The sequence below is a fragment of the Rousettus aegyptiacus genome, unplaced genomic scaffold (assembly GCF_014176215.1).
Source record: "Rousettus aegyptiacus isolate mRouAeg1 unplaced genomic scaffold, mRouAeg1.p scaffold_m13_p_5, whole genome shotgun sequence".
Taxonomy (NCBI): Eukaryota; Metazoa; Chordata; class Mammalia; order Chiroptera; family Pteropodidae; genus Rousettus; species Rousettus aegyptiacus.
In genome coordinates this window covers 113,304,432-113,319,757 of record NW_023416308.1, presented here as the reverse complement: position 1 = coordinate 113,319,757, position 15,326 = coordinate 113,304,432, and the positions used below count along the sequence as shown (strand labels likewise).

Sequence of the window (15,326 nt, the reverse complement as noted above, 5' to 3'; positions counted from 1 at the left end):
GGAGAGAAAGAGCGAGAGACGGCGCACGAAATGGACCCTTCTCCTAAGGCAGCGAGAGGGTCTCACCTTGCGGGCCTGACCCTGGTATTTCACGGCTCTTTTCGTTTCGTCCCGGGCCTTTTCCACGTGGTCCACTGTGTGCATGACATTCAACTCTATGTTATCTAACATCTCACCCTGCAAGGAACAGACACTTGTCACACTCAGGAAACACCCCTCAGGACGGTCCTAAGTATCCCCCCTACACACACATTGTAATCTTCAACGTCAAGAGGAGCATCCAGAAGCCTTCCAGAAGGCGTGCTTTCGCATTTTCTACATGATTTACCCACGGTTCCCCTGTTCTAGGTAGTCGCTCATTCAAGAAACGTTCGCTGAATTACATCTCTGTGACAGGCCCCGGGCTGGGCACATGAAGCACCCTGACTCGACACCCGGTGACTCCACACGCTGATGGATCCCACAACCACCACCACTACCATTTTTTTTTACAAATGAAGCATGTGAGGACAGGAACCAAAATAAGAATATCTCATGTTCTTAAGACATGACGAGGATCTTGGCCTCTTCTTCCTGGTCATTCGGGCCTGAACCAAGTTCATCTGGCCAGAACCGAGTTTCCTCACTACTACAGAATGGTGCTGGGTCCACAGCAGGTGCTCAGGAAGTATATCTGACGTTGGGAACATCTGCTTTCTGCAAGAAACATTCCCAGGCTTCTTAAGTGACAGACACTGGGTTTATCTAAGCCGTCTGGCAAAGAGGCAGTGATCTCTTAACAAGATTTCCAACCATATCAAAGCTATTACTTCCTGATGGGAAGTTCTGTCATTCTAATTAACTTCTGGGCATCTTAGGGTGGGAATTCGCCTACCCTACCCAGACCTTCCTCAACCTGACCCACCGCTTTATGGCCATTTATAAACAGAGAAAGGCACTTACCACCACTTGACTCTCAAACCAGTTCCTCGGCAAGGCAGTGTGGGGAGGAAAAAGAAGAGTAGGGATGGAGGGACTAGAGAAATGGTCTCAAAGGCCGGGAGGGGCTGGAGGAGGGCCACCTGGGCACTGATGGCGACAGCCAGTCAAGCAGTGCTCGGGCTTCGCTCAGGTTTTGGATTCCTTCTCCAAAGGGAGCAGTCTTCAATCCTTTCCAGCTGGTTCAAAGGAACGGCAGCACACCACCAGGACAGAGGCGTATCTGGCTATCGTAAGAACTAGGAGCCATCTGACCATGTGAAACTAATGCCATATGCAGAGACTTACATCCCTGAGACGTGTTCCCAGGGATGAATCGAGCCATCAGACTAAGAACCACGAGTGGTTCGAGTTTTTCTGTCAATATTATTTTGCTATTCCTTCCTTCATTGTGTTGTCTGCTCTTGTTACTGAGCAAAAAGTGTTAAAGTTTTGAAAAAAAAAAAACACATACAAAAGAATAAAACGAAAATGGTAAAAAATAAAAACCTGTTAAACCTAACTTTTCATTGTGAACTGGGGAAAAGGTCACGTTTTCTATGTCCTCAGCGAAACAGTTCATATCAGGAGACTGAGAGACATCATCATTAAAAACTCACACCTCTAATTTTGAAACACAAAAAGACATCCTGAGGCCAGAAGGAACTAGATACTGACAGAGCACTTCAAACCCCATATTAACTAGGAATGACTTCCGGCCAAAGTACCAGGCACGAAATGACAAGGCTGAAGCTGCCACTGGCATCAGCGTTCAAGACTGCATTCTTTTCCCCGGGACTCTGGAGTTCTGATTCTCCATCGTGCAAATCCCCGACACCTCTCCCACCTCCCCTGGCTTCCAGCACGATCACTCGTGGTCCTCGGGAGAGCCTGAGCTTCCCTCTCCCCCACCTGCCCATGCTGGCACCCACGGCCGGTTACCTGATTCTCCACCAGCATGGCGATGTCCATGAACATGTCGTGGAGCTCCTTGATGCTACTCTCCAGCCTCACGATGTCCTTGTGCCGCCCCTCGATCTCGCTGAGGGCTTGCTTGGAAATCTGAGAGTCGATGATCTGCAAGAGGCCATGCAGAGACCCGCCATCGGCCACCATCCCTGGCTGCGGCCTTCACACCTGCTCCCCTGCCCGCCCTTCGCGAGCTACCCGCTGCCCGTGGAGCACCCCGGGGGCCCCCTCCTCTGAGGGGGGGCGTGCATCCCAGCTCCGGGGTCACTCACCCCGGAAGTGAAGATGGCAGGGTTTCCACTCTCCAGCATCTCCTCCAGCTCCTCATCTGTTGTCTTTTTGCCGGCTTTATAACAAAAGAAGGAGAGCATCAAATACGAGATCAAAGCAAACCATTTCAGGAGCTACTATACGCACCCAAGAGCTTCCCGACTCGTGTTTTCCGATTTCTCCCCTAATCCGGTCCGCGCTTAACATGATCAGCACTTACCTATGGAGCACACACCTCACCACATCCTTCCCAGCTTAGTTTATTCACTGGGCCCATCACTGCACCGTGGAGTCCCGGGCCCTCAGCACAAGGAGACAGTCCCTGGATGGACCCGCTCTCCGTCCCTCTTAGCCTCACACGGCTTCTTCCAAATGCACCTTTTCCCGGCCCCGATGACTGGCCACTCACTCCTCAATGCACTTGCTTTTCCTGACTCTGTCCTTGTTTTCAACGCCCCCAGTTACAGGGCACCCCACCTTGCAGGGCCCTGCATCCCGCTTACTAAATTCCTAGTGGGTGTGGCTTCCTAATGTCTACTCCTCACAGCACTGAGCTCCACGCCTGGGATTTCACAAATGTCTTTTTGACAGCAAAAGATGTCACGGGTCCCCAGGAGAGCAACTGTTTCCCCCTTATGTTTAGGAAATGCTGGCTCCCACGAGAACAAAATCGCCCCGGCCTGGTAAATACTGTGCCATCTCTCGGCCTAAGATGCAACACCCAGGAAGTGTCGGGCGTAACGCCTGTTCTGGGCTCCGGCGCAGGATGTGCGACGGCAGCCACAAGCGGTGCTGCTGCCCTGTGTCCCCAGGTCTCACCACTCGGATGGACAGCCCCGTGGCAGGCAAAGGTGAAAGGGCACCCCCAAACGCCAGACACGTACTGATCTCAAGCTGCCGCTGGATGCGCCCTTTGCTGCGCTCGCGGAAGTCCACCTGCGCCTCGTTGTATTTGGTCATCACCTCCACGAACTTGCGCGAGAGGACCGAGTGCTGCGGGAACAACGTCCGTACACCGTCAACCCCCGGGAGGTGAGGGAGGCCAGAGCCGCTGACCGCTGTAGAACCCTCCGCCCCGCCCCGCCCCGCCCCCACCTGGCCTCATCTGCAGCAGCACTGGCCTGGGAACCAAAAGACCAGGTATGAGACTCGACTTTGTGGTTTCCTAACTTTACGCCACTGGCAGAGCCCACTGACCTTTCCCAAGCTCGTTCTCGGCGCCCCTCTACCTGCCCTGCTGGCCGCAGGTGGCAGCTGGGAGGCCGCACCAGGGCATCTCTGTGAACCTGGGAGCCCGGCACCCACGTGGGCTGCGAGCATTTCCCAGGCAGGACCCTGGCTTGCTTCCTCAAGCCGCCAGAACGCCCTTCCGGCCAGAGACTCGAGGTTCCTACCTGAACTGATCTTCCTGCCTTTCCTTGCTTCTAACCGGATGCATTCACCCCACAGCCATCGAGCATGACTGGTTTCTCTTTCGACTCTGGCCCTGGCCTCTGCTCTAACCTGGGCAGCTCCCCCTAATCGGTTCTTCAGTTGAGTTCCAAGTAAGAATTATATTTAAAAAAAAAAAAAAAAAAGAATCCTCAGCTAAAGAAAAAAAAAAAATCTAAAAGATGGATTAGACCATCGTTAGACCAGAGAAAGTCCCACCTGGGATTTTCGAATCCGAAGGTCTGCAGAGGAGCGCACCTCATCCTCTTCAATGTGCCTCTCCATGCCTGGAGAGGAGAGACGGGGTTGTTCCAGCAATATCTGGGCTGTGCTCTTCCAAAAACACCCCCGCTGATGCAACTCTCACTCAGTCTCATGCGCCCAGTGCGCGGAGACATGACTGCAGGCAGGTGCCACCTCAGAAGGTCAGCTCCCGCGCGAGCCCCGGGACCCGCATCCCACACCCTTCGCCACTTCCGCGTCTCCCCCGAATACGTCGCAGCTTAGTGGTTAACGGCACGAGTCTTTGCCACCAGGAAACTTAGCCTCACATCCTTGTCCTGCCGCGTATTAGCTGTGCGACTTTGGGAAAGACTCCTTCGCCTCTCTGGGTTCCTGTTCCCTCATCTGCAAGATGGAATAAACCACCGCACGCTCCTGACGACCCTGGTGTGGCGATGCAGGGAGAATGCGCACAGAGGGCTTGGCCCGGGGGCGGGCGCGCTATCCCTGCGGCTGTCAGAAGCTGCTGCTAACGACCTCCATCCCCGCCCCATGGAAACAGGTACTGCAATCGGGTTTTTTGTTTTGGAAAAAGATGATACATGGAGCTGCGTTCGCTCTCTGACCAGTTATGTGCACTCACCAAATACATGGGGCAAGAATGCAGACCACAGCCACGGAACTAAGAGACCTTCTGGGCCCCCAGAGACACTGACTCTACGACAGTAGAGTCACTGAACAAGGCTCTAAACTGAAGGGGTGGGCTCGGGGGTAATGGGAGCAGGACATACCTGGCCCTACCGAGAAACTGTCTGTAGGTGGAATAATGTACCTCACATCTGTCCATCTCTGCCGTTACTGTGCAAATGGAGGTAGGTGCTGGGGAAACGGGACCCGCAAGAGAACAGCCAGGGGACTACGTTAAAGGACCAAGTCGCAAGACTACGCAGTCGCCGAGAGCGCACGTTAACGCCCATCTCCGAACGTCAGTTCTGCACGGTTTCAACTACAGTCACGATCGAGAACAGGTAAAATTTCTGGGGCTATACTATGCCATTCCGGGGACAGCGCCCAAACCACAAGCAAAGATGGAACGAGGGGTGCCGCGTCTATCGGGATGAGTCTTGGTGCAGAAGAGCTGGACCCCACGGCCGTGAGACGAGGTGGCAGGGGCCAGCCTGTTCCCCGCGTCCCCTTCTTACTCTTCAGTTTGTTCCGGACATTGTTGGCCCTTTTCTTGATCTCAGTCGTGAGCTGCTCGAGGTCATCCTTGGTTTCTGGGTAAACAAAAGCAGGTAGAACCAGAAGAAAAAATGATTTGTTTCTGTGAAACCCAACACTGACAGAGGAGGCGGGAGCCCGTCTGGGCACCCGTCACCCAGAGCAGCGCTTCTCCCATGCTCCCCAGGCGTCCACCGTTATTAGTCACAGAGTTTACTCTTAAAAGGCATTTTCCAGGTACACCATCCAAGACCTACAATATAAAATACCCAGGGTTGGAGTCCTACAATCTGCCTTTTTAACAAGTCTTCCCGGATAATTCTCTGGCACACAAGATCTTGAGAACCTCGCTTTCAGAGCAGGGGCCCCCAACCTCTGGAACCGGGCTGCACAGCAGGAGGTGAGCGGTGGGTGAGCAAGTGAAGCCTCATCTGTTTAGCAGCCGCTCCCCAGCATTAGCATCACCGCCTCAGCTCCGCCTCAGATCATCAGGCGTTAGATTCTCAGAGGCGCACGGGGCCCTGGTGCCACAAAGGTTGGGGACCACTGCTTAGAGGAAATAATCTGGTTTACCATGAGGGCTTCAGCTCAGCAGGTAGGCTAGGTTTTATGGGACTTCTAAGGTGAAGAGATTTCAACCAAGGTTTATCAGCTGAGAATCAAGCAAATATTTATGACATACCTACCGTGTGCGCAAGGCTGTTCTAGGAGGTGTGCGGTATAGTGCCTATTAGCTCTGACCAGTCTTTCCCAAACTATCCTCCAGCATCTACTACAAGCTAGGACCTGAGCTGGAAACTAAGCTTTCAGAGAGAAGATAAAGAGCCTGCCTTCAAGCTATTCCAGGTCTAGTGGGGGACAAGGGACACATAAATCAACCATTCTAATATACAATACGGAGTAAGGTATAAGCGCTGGTCAAGGTGTGCATAGGTGGTTATGAAGAGACCCCTAGCATATCTTGGAGGGACCTGGAAAGGCTTCAGACAGATGATAGCAGGATTGAGTCTCAAAGAAGGACTGAGTTAACCAGGTAGAAAAGGAGACCAAGAGTGGAGTCTCAGGGAGAAGGAACAGTATATGAGGGGGCAAGAAGCATTGGGGGAACGACGTTCGGTCTGGATACCGTGTAGGTAACGCAGAGGAGGATTGCAGGAGGGAGGACGGCACGGAAGGCAGGAATGTGTCCAGGACAATCCCCATATGCTCTGCTAATATGTTTCAACTTTCAGTAACAGAGAGTCTCTGCAAGATTTTAAAGAGTAAAATAACAGTATCCACCTCGTTACTTGTTCTTAAGGAACGGGAAATATAGCCTTAAATTATACTCTAAAAATGTAAAACAGTGAAGGGGAAAAGTGTTCGCCCCTTGGGAGTTAGGGATGGGAGGGGAACTGACGTGAACTTGAACCATCCTGGAACACCTCATGAGAGAAAAGTGGACTGGATCTGGTAGGATCTGGAAAGGCAGCCGGAGAGAGCATTTCAGGCAGAGGAAACAGCACAAGCGAAGGTGCAGAGGCGGGACAGAGATGAGGTAGATAAGAAGCCGTAAGAGTCACCGCTAGTCGGGAGAGGGGCGTAACGTCTGGCTAAGTGGATTCAGTGAGACCACGAAGGGAAGAGCTGACGGCGGCTGGGCCGTGTGAGCTCAGATGCGGTGAATGGGAGACGCTATGACACATCCGAGGGACGTTATACTGTGTACACTCCCCTGCTGGTCACTGAGGGAGGGAAACCAGGCCGGCTCAGCCCCAATGCCAAGGGTCACTGCTGGCTGACTCAGTGCTGAGCAAACACTCACTTGGCTCTGGAATTGGTGCAGACAGAATGATACTGTAGAGTTTCTTAGCCTCCTCCACATGCTCGGAGATCTTGTCAATGTTGAGCCGAGTTTCCTCGATCTACAAGCAGGAAGACAATAGCCTTTGTCATCAAAGAGGAAGGATACGCCCACGACTGGGATAAAAGCTTAGCAGAGCTCCCTGGTGTAAGCCGCCCACCTTCTGGGCTTGTAGAAGGTGACGACGACTAGAATGTCTTCTGCTGCCCGGTAAGTACCCTTTCCATAGTCAGATAAACCAATCTCAACAGAGCGGTTGTTGAAAATCCATGCTTGTTGCTTCCTGAGAGGAATACATCTGCCCTCCTTGGAGGGAGGCATTCAGGCCAGAGTCAAAAAGAGCCGGGGCAAGCCACAAAGAAGAGTCAGAGGGAAGGGTCACACACCTGACCAGGCAGATCCTGTGGCCCCTTCCCCACCGCAGGGGCAGAACAGAAAAGGGTGAGGATGGGAGACAGGGAAAAACAGAAAGAAGGAAAGAAAAGAAGTGGAAAAGAAGAGGGGAAAAAATCAGAGTGAAAAGCAAAGAGAGAAGAATGAGAGGAATAAAGAAAAGAGAGAGAGAGAGACTAGGCAGTGACGATCTCGGGGGACAGCCGAGTTTTTCTCGGACACATGCTCTGGCGAAAGGTCTCCCACCAGCTGGTTCCCTCGGATGATCAAGACCCAGAAGCTCAAGCCTCGGACGCTCCTGCCCATTCCTGACCGAGTGCACTAGGTGCACGGCCCCGAACAATCCCAGGAGCACCTCGTTCCCAGGCAGAGCAGCACCACGAGACGTCGCCGTGGGAGCACCAGGAGCACCAGGTGCGGCCTCATCTCCCGCCACCTCAGCCCCCTGGTCCCCTGCTGTGGTGGGCGGGGCACATGCCCCAGGAACCTAAAAACCCGCCTTGTCTACCTGCCTCACTTCCAAAACGAGGGGCGCGTCAACGCCACGAGGACGAACAAGCAGAAATCCCGCACGGGAGGATCTGAACCTCTGAGATGCAACGGGAAGACCACATGGCACGCCGCGCCCAGCGAGCCTTTCTTCCAGGGACGAAGCCGCTTGCCCGTCAATCCTGATCCTTGTTCTCCAAATCGCACAGGCAGGAGGAGGAGAAGACTTGAGTTCTCTAACCCTCGCTCATGGGTATCTTGGCCACTGGAACAGTGATTTTTTGCACCCCTCCCCCATACAAACATACTGGCTTCGATGTACCGAAGCTGGAGAGCTGAATTACTTGCTTACGATGCAGAGTAACGTTTCAGTGCAATCACATCACCGAGGGCACGTACAAACACAAGGAGCCACCCAAACGTGTGTGGAGCGCCGTTAACAGCCGGCAACACGATCCATGGTACTGTATTAGCACCTTTATTCACATGCGCACCCTACACGTTTACGAGGTCATAGGTCACATAGTTGGTGGTAGGAAAAGCACCCAAACAGTGCTCTCCGGACTACGTCTGGGGTGCCTTTTCCATTAGATCTAAGGCTTGGTTTTTTTGTTTTTTTTTTTTTTTTTTGGTTTTCCCACACGGTTTCACTTTTAGCAGAATCCCAAGTCTCTGCAACTACCCCAAGGCCTGCGTTGCTGCCAGGGGTGTGACCGCCTCAGAATCAGGCCCTTGGGTGACCTGGAAATCGCCCCCTCCCCCTTAGCTCTCACACCAGAGACCGGCTCCTTTTAACAACTCATACGATGTCACTACATTGCGCCATGTTTCCATTTCCAGCACGTGACTGTCTTGCCAAAGCGATTACACTGTCTAACACAGGACTGAGGGAAAAAAAGGGCTGTCCAGGGTAAACTCCACTAACCATTTTAACACGAGCTTAACATATTGTAATAAGATGTGGCACGTCCGATGGACTGGATGTCTTCAGAAATGTACGCGGGAGGATAATCTCATGACCCGAAAATCGTGCTGACCCAAAGTTTGCTCAATGGTCGAGAGAGACAGAAAGCCGCTAGGACGAGACGGCTGGGCCTCAAGCTCGAAGTCGCTGCAGACCTCTGGCGACTGGACGGTAGATGGCTCGTCTGGCCCTGGGAACAGGAGACCTGGGCCCTGGGTGCTCCGACCTCGACCCGCCTGCAGGACTCGCTGGCCTGGCAGAGTGCGCCTCCACTCCCGCCTCCACCCGCCCCCGCTGTTCCTCCTCATCAGCCTCGCCTTTGGGAGGCGGTTCAGAAACTGATTTAGTCATTTAGTCAGTTCACCGAGCAGTCACCCTTCAGGACTTCAAGATGGGCAACTGGCCAATCACACGGCTTTCCTTTGTTTGAACTTTGGGTCTTTGCTTTTTTTTCTTAGAAGTGCCGGTTTTCCTCAGAAACGACTTTCTGAGTATTTCATGGTGGCAGCTACAGGCTATTAACTTCCTTTTGTGCATCTGCCAGATAACTGAAGGATCACCGCGGGGCAGGGGGAAGGCTGCACAGGAACCAGGAAACTAGGAGGAAATCGACTGTGAGTGCTAAGTCGAAAAGTTCAAGGCTATCTGTCCGTGAGCTTACTGGGGGTTATTTTAAGTATGCTGACATCACCCTGCACAATAATATATTTAAGCCCTAAAACTGATTGAACATCTACCTCTCTCAGAAGCGGGCCCTTCACGGGATGCCTGTGAAGTCACCGTCACTGCCTCCCCTGGGTGCATGAGAACACCGAGCTCGGAGAGGTAGAACACTCACTCAAGGCCATGCTGCCGAAAGGTGAAATGAAAGTTCGAGCCCGGCATCTGTGAGACACCAAACTCTGTCTCCCGAACCAGGTTAAAGGTGCAAGAACCACCTCGGGGAGGCTCCACTACACCTTGTCTCCCAGGCCTATGTGGATTCAGCTGACGATGTTTCTGTTCAACTTGCCGTTCTGGGTTCTGGGAAAGGCTCAGTGACCTTTCGCTGAGATCACGTGCCATGTTTCTTTGTTCTCTAACCAAGGCTCCCTATGGAGAGGTTTTTCACACAAGGAGTGCTGAGGAAACACTGCTGATTGAGAGGACCAATCAAAAAGCATTGTTAAATGTTAAATCTGTAGCTAATGCATCCTCGGTGCCTGCTCTTTATCTGTTACTTTGTAAAGTATGTTTTTCAAATGATTTCTCAACAATGTGGCAATCCAGATAGTATAGTTGAGGAAAATAAGTTAGACTCAAAGAGACCAGGTTCAAGTTTCAGGTCCATCTCTGAACAGTTTCATGACCTTGAAACAAGCCACATACTGATGCCCCCAGCCCCGGTTCTCTCATCTGTGAAATGAGGATTATTATAGTTCCCACTCCCTAGAGCGTTTGTGGGGGTTAAATGAGATAACACGTGTCAAATGCTTAACACAAAGCACATGCTCCATAAACATTAAATGATGATAATGATAGATACAAACTTAACCAGCAATCACTGCACACTTAGTATATGCCAGATACTAAGCGTGCCTTTACACACACATTTCACTTAACCCTCACCGCAATCCTCATGTTAACAAACGCTCTGTGATGTCGTCAGGAGCCGCCCAGGGAAGTCGAGGCAAGACCGCAAGTCAGCCCCTCCTCCTGCTGGTCGTCTGCGTCATGGAACCAATGGTAATCACCATGGTACACTAATCACCATCATTTTACTAAAAGGCAGGGATTGTTTTCAAGGTATGGAAGGCCTCTTACCTCTGAACCCAATTAGCCAGTGGAATTTAATTGGACAATGGAAAGCAGAGAAAGTACGACTTTGGAGAACTGGCAGAAGTCGCGGGGTACGGTAGGAGGTTTTGTCCGTTCCACCTGAAATGCTTCTGCCTCCTCTAAGTTTTCCATGTACCTTGTGCCTCCAGTTAGGCCTTAGTTCCTGCATATTTCTCACTGAAAACTTATTATGTGCCACCCCTTCAAGGAGACAAAAGAAACGGGGGTGTAAGGGTCAAAGAAATGACTCCTCCTTTTCACAAGTCATATACCTTACCCCCAAATAACATAATCCAAAATAGTCCTCATGTTAGAAGTTCTCAGTCAAGTCCCCTTTGATTTGTTGGCTTCTTTGCTTTGGAAAACAAACATTGACAAGAAGGGATGGAGAGAGGTCCCGGTCAGCCAAGGAACAGAAGTTAAGTCCCTCAGGGGTTTTATCAGGACGGGGACTAGTGTTTCGACTCTTTTCTAACGAATGAAAAGAAATGAATGATCTCAAGAGTTATTCTGACCAGTGAAAATTAGTAGTCTTAGACAATAATCTCAGATCAATTCAGGATATTTGAGCTTTGCACCACTCAAAATTTAGTCAGGATGTTTAAAGTATTTTTAATTAGTTATTTTAATTTAAGTAATAGAAATAGAAAATGCTTTACGCAGACATGGACAAGGGCCAAGAAGCCAAACGGAGGATGGAAATTAGCAACAGGAAGTTGGAGGTACAAAGAGGGAAGGCAGGGTCACCAGAGCCCCTCCGATGGGAGTCAGACCACGGTGGCGTTGGCCAGCAGAAAGGGACCACAGAGGCAGGGTCTGACGAGTAAACGCCAGGACAGAGATCTGTGTGGGGAGGAACACCGTGGCCTCTTGCCTCCTCCCTGAGTCTTTCCATTACCTCCCCTAGGTCAAACGCACCAAAAGCCAGTTGGCAAGAGAACCTGGCAAATGAATTCCCTGCAGTGCAGAGCGGACCAGAGCGGAGCAGAGCACAGCACAGCACAGGAAGGGTGGGGAACGGACCTGACAGCAAACAGGCAAACGACTGGCAGCGGCTTCCTGCCTACCTATGGAAGAGCCCAGAAATGCAGCGCCTACCGGCTCACCTAGTCATCCAAACGGTCTACATACAGAAAGCATCAAAGGGTACCTAACCTGCCAGATTTGACTTCATGCCTAGAGTTCCAAGTCACAGTCGCCTTGAGGTTCTGAGTTCCAACAAAAACCAAGCCTGCCTAGCAAACCGCTGTGCTTTCCAGACTGCTCACCTCCCGGTTCCTCCGACCGGCCACCGGACCACTCTCCAGAGCTCCAGAGCTCGGCGCCCACACCCTGTCCAGCCACCTCTCCCAGTCCTGGCTCGGATCTCAGGCTGTCCCATTTCTCATGAACAACCCGATATCCATCACGGTGCCAGGCGCATGGGGTCACTCGACAGAGGTTTGTTCAATGAATAATTAAACAGATATTAGTGACCTCGAGAGAAAATACGCTTCATGTGCCACTGCAGAACTGTCTCGTAGACTTATTTAAGCACTCCCCCCAAAAAAGACGACAACTTCACAATGGCATTTTCTGAAATATAGTCATTCATCCTTGTTAAAGCGAAGGCACATGTCAGAAAGGGTTCTGTGAAAAAATAAACAGGCAGCAGGTTTCTTTATTACAGGGCTTCTTGGGGGCCCTTCATGAGTTAATGTGTCTTATAAATCTCTATGAGAAGAAAGAGCAGGAAGCATGTCTCAGACATATTTCACCCCAGAAGTCTTTCTGCATCTCATACCGTCCTCTGTGATAAGGTCTGTGAGCCACCAAACAGCCACCCCTGCCGGTCCCCGCCCATTCTTCTTGACAGAACTCTGATTTCTTTTGGGTGCTGATGCTACCGGCCCCGGAGGAGGAGTCGTGATCGGTGCTACTGTCGATCCTGACAACCCCGGCCCTTCACGAAGTCCATGCTTTCCTGGTCTCCCTTCCAGCTCAGAGCGGCCATGACCATGTGGTTCATTACTGGCCGAGGAGCCACAGGGCGAAGGCAGGCTGGAGGATTTGGGGAGTCTTCCTCCCTGATAAAAGGATTTCTGAACGTTTCTAGCTGCCTCCCTTTCTCACTGCTTAAGATGCTGGTGTAGGATGAGGCCATATGGAGCCATGACTCTGGTGGCTTTAAAATGCAGCACGAATTCTTTCATGCTCCTCCCCTTTACAGGTGGTATCTATGGATACTGCTCTCCTGACTCTGGCGGGCCCGTGACTGCTTCGATGACAGAGTATGGCCGAAGCGATGTGCGGTAGGACTTCCATGGCCGCAACAGTTGCCTTGGAGCCCTGAGTCTCCATGTACCAAACTGATGCCCCTGACTCAGTCGTGCTGAGAAGCCCAAGCCACAAAAAGAGGTCGAGTGTAGGTGCTGTAACGGGCAGTCTCTGCTGAGCTTTCCTGAGTCACTCTCGTCCAAGCTCCAGTGTTAGCATAAAGATGTCTCCAAGACTACAGCCCCTGGCAGTTCAAGCCTTCCCAAACAAGGCCCAGAAATTGTAGAGCAAAAACATCATCCACCTCCACGAAGCCCTGTCTGAATCTCTACTCCGCAGAATCTGTCAGTATCACCAAAGGGTCGGTCACACCACTAACTGTCATGGCGATTTGTTGCTTAGCAACAGATCATCAGAACAGACTCTCCATCCTAAGGGAAAAGCCAAGAGGGTCAGAGAGATACTGACTTGAACCCCAATACCTCTAGCCTACTGTACCACCCCCAATTCCAGACTTCTTCATATGTGAAATAATTACATATCTTTATTGCTCCAGCCACAGTTCCTCGAAAGCACCCCTAAGTGATGCGCCTTACACTGCCGCTTAGAGACCCAGATTCAGGGCAAAGCTCTGACCCTTCTTCCCACGGGCTGTCGCACCAGCCGACTCACTGACCTTTCCAGCTCTGGCCTCTCCTGCTTTCCACACCGGAATACTTTCTCTAACACATGCTCTGATCCCATCTATCACTTTCTTGCTTAAAACCCTCAAAGGCTCCCCATCGCTCGGCAGTGGGGTTCATAACTACAGCAGACGACAGGATCATCTGGAAGCACTTTCTAAAAATCCAAAAGTCTGAGCATTTCCAGGCCCCCCGCATCGGGTGTGGGTGTGCACGCAAGGCCCCCAGGCGACCGCCCTCACCCCCATCTCCCTCCCTCCAGGCAGAACGGAAAGCTTCCTCTTCTGTGCTCCCATAGGACTTCCTCGCTGACCTTTCCATTATCAGAGGACTTTAAAATTTTTCTATCGCCCACACCCAGATAAAGGACACCAGGGGACAAGGACCCTGCCACACAGAACACTGTATCCCCAGCACCCAACAGGCTGCCCAGAAGACAGTGAGCACTCATGTGTCCTGATGGATGGATGGATGGATGGATGGATGAATGACTAGATGACAATAAACCCCTTGTGTTTCCACCTTCTCAGATCACTCCTGTTTCCTCTAAAACTTCGCTCTCCCTGCCAACTGAGCAAACAGACCAAGGAAAATACGGACGACAGCAAATTAGACAAAAGTCTGGGGTTTATCATTTACTAGACCCCGGCTTAATCAGCCAAGGAGGCCTGAAAACCCAAAGGCCAATTCTTTTCTCTAACAATTGAGAAGCTGGAGAAACCATTTGAGTTTTACGGTGCAAAGCACATTTTGAAAACATCTTGGTCCTGTGACTTCCTCCGCACCTTGCACAGGCCTCTCTGACCGATCAGCACTTTTGGTCCTCAGCAAATAACCGAGGGTGACCGACTTGCTGGACTGAGTCCAAAAAGCAGGCCTTATCTATCACAAGCGCGCCTTCCCAAGAAACCTACTGAGCCGTATCCCACAGAAGGTCCCAGGCATGTTCCCCAGTCACGAACACAGGGAAAGCCCCTCCCTTCCCCAAATCCCCATTACCTGGAACATACTGTACCCCACTGTCAAAGATCTTTCCGGGCGACATTCAATAAAATCAACTCCGTGGCCCACTTTCTCGCAAATACACCGGGGACACAATGGGCCGAGGATTAAACTCTACTGCAGACACACTTACTGTGCGTCAGGCACTGCGCTAAGGACCACACACGCTTTCTCATTTTATATTCATAATAGCCAGCAGGTGACATCGCTATTGTAGAGGAAGCTGGGGTTTAGAGCAGTCTGACAACTTTTCCAAAGTTATACCACTAGCAATGTGCGGAGCCGAGATGCAGACCAGGACCTGTGGGGTGCCAGAGGCTGTATGATCTTTCCACCGTCCGCTCCCTCCTGCCTCTGCCCCGCTCCGATACGTACCCTCTCCGTGCTCTATCGGATGAGAAAATCGGAAAGTTACCTTGCCCTAAGCCTGCGCTAAGCACTTCCTGACTGTTAGCTCCTTTAATCCCCACCTAATCAGTGAGATCATAGTTGGTGGCAGGTAAGGAATTAATTTCTAAGGCTACGCTCTTGGTCAAGTGACTTAACCAAGGTCGCTTCCTAGTGAAGACCTGAGGATGGACTCAGACCATGTCTTGGAGGCTGAATCTTAGAGGCCATCTTCGCACCTCGCACGGAATACTGCCTCTCAGGGGCCCTCTGGTTTGAGAGAAGAGGAAGACGCTGTCATGGGAGGAGGTTCCTGATCCCGTATTCCTTATTCCGTAGGTTAAATTCTTTAATGAATCTGGTCCTCCAAGCTCAGAGGGACAACCTACAATGATGTAAACATCTTAAGTGCCCTCCCACC

General features: G+C 51.5%; 1 protein-coding gene across 5 annotated transcripts in view; it reads right to left on the bottom strand.

The window, feature by feature from the left end:
- STX3 (syntaxin 3) overlaps positions 1-15,326 on the bottom strand; it is a 40,392-nt gene that overhangs the window by 8,595 nt on the left and 16,471 nt on the right. For 4 of the 5 annotated variants that reach the window (XM_036220429.1, XM_036220430.1, XM_036220432.1 and 1 more), the window contains exons 3-9: positions 6,875-6,974; positions 5,052-5,126; positions 3,847-3,914; positions 3,081-3,189; positions 2,199-2,272; positions 1,900-2,034; positions 67-177 (exon numbers count right to left, since the gene is read on the bottom strand). In XM_036220429.1, the coding sequence (XP_036076322.1) occupies positions 67-177; positions 1,900-2,034; positions 2,199-2,272; positions 3,081-3,189; positions 3,847-3,914; positions 5,052-5,126; positions 6,875-6,974 (672 nt within the window). The remainder of the gene's footprint in view (positions 1-66; positions 178-1,899; positions 2,035-2,198; positions 2,273-3,080; positions 3,190-3,846; positions 3,915-5,051; positions 5,127-6,874; positions 6,975-15,326) is intronic. The other variant, XM_036220433.1, reaches the window with a different exon arrangement.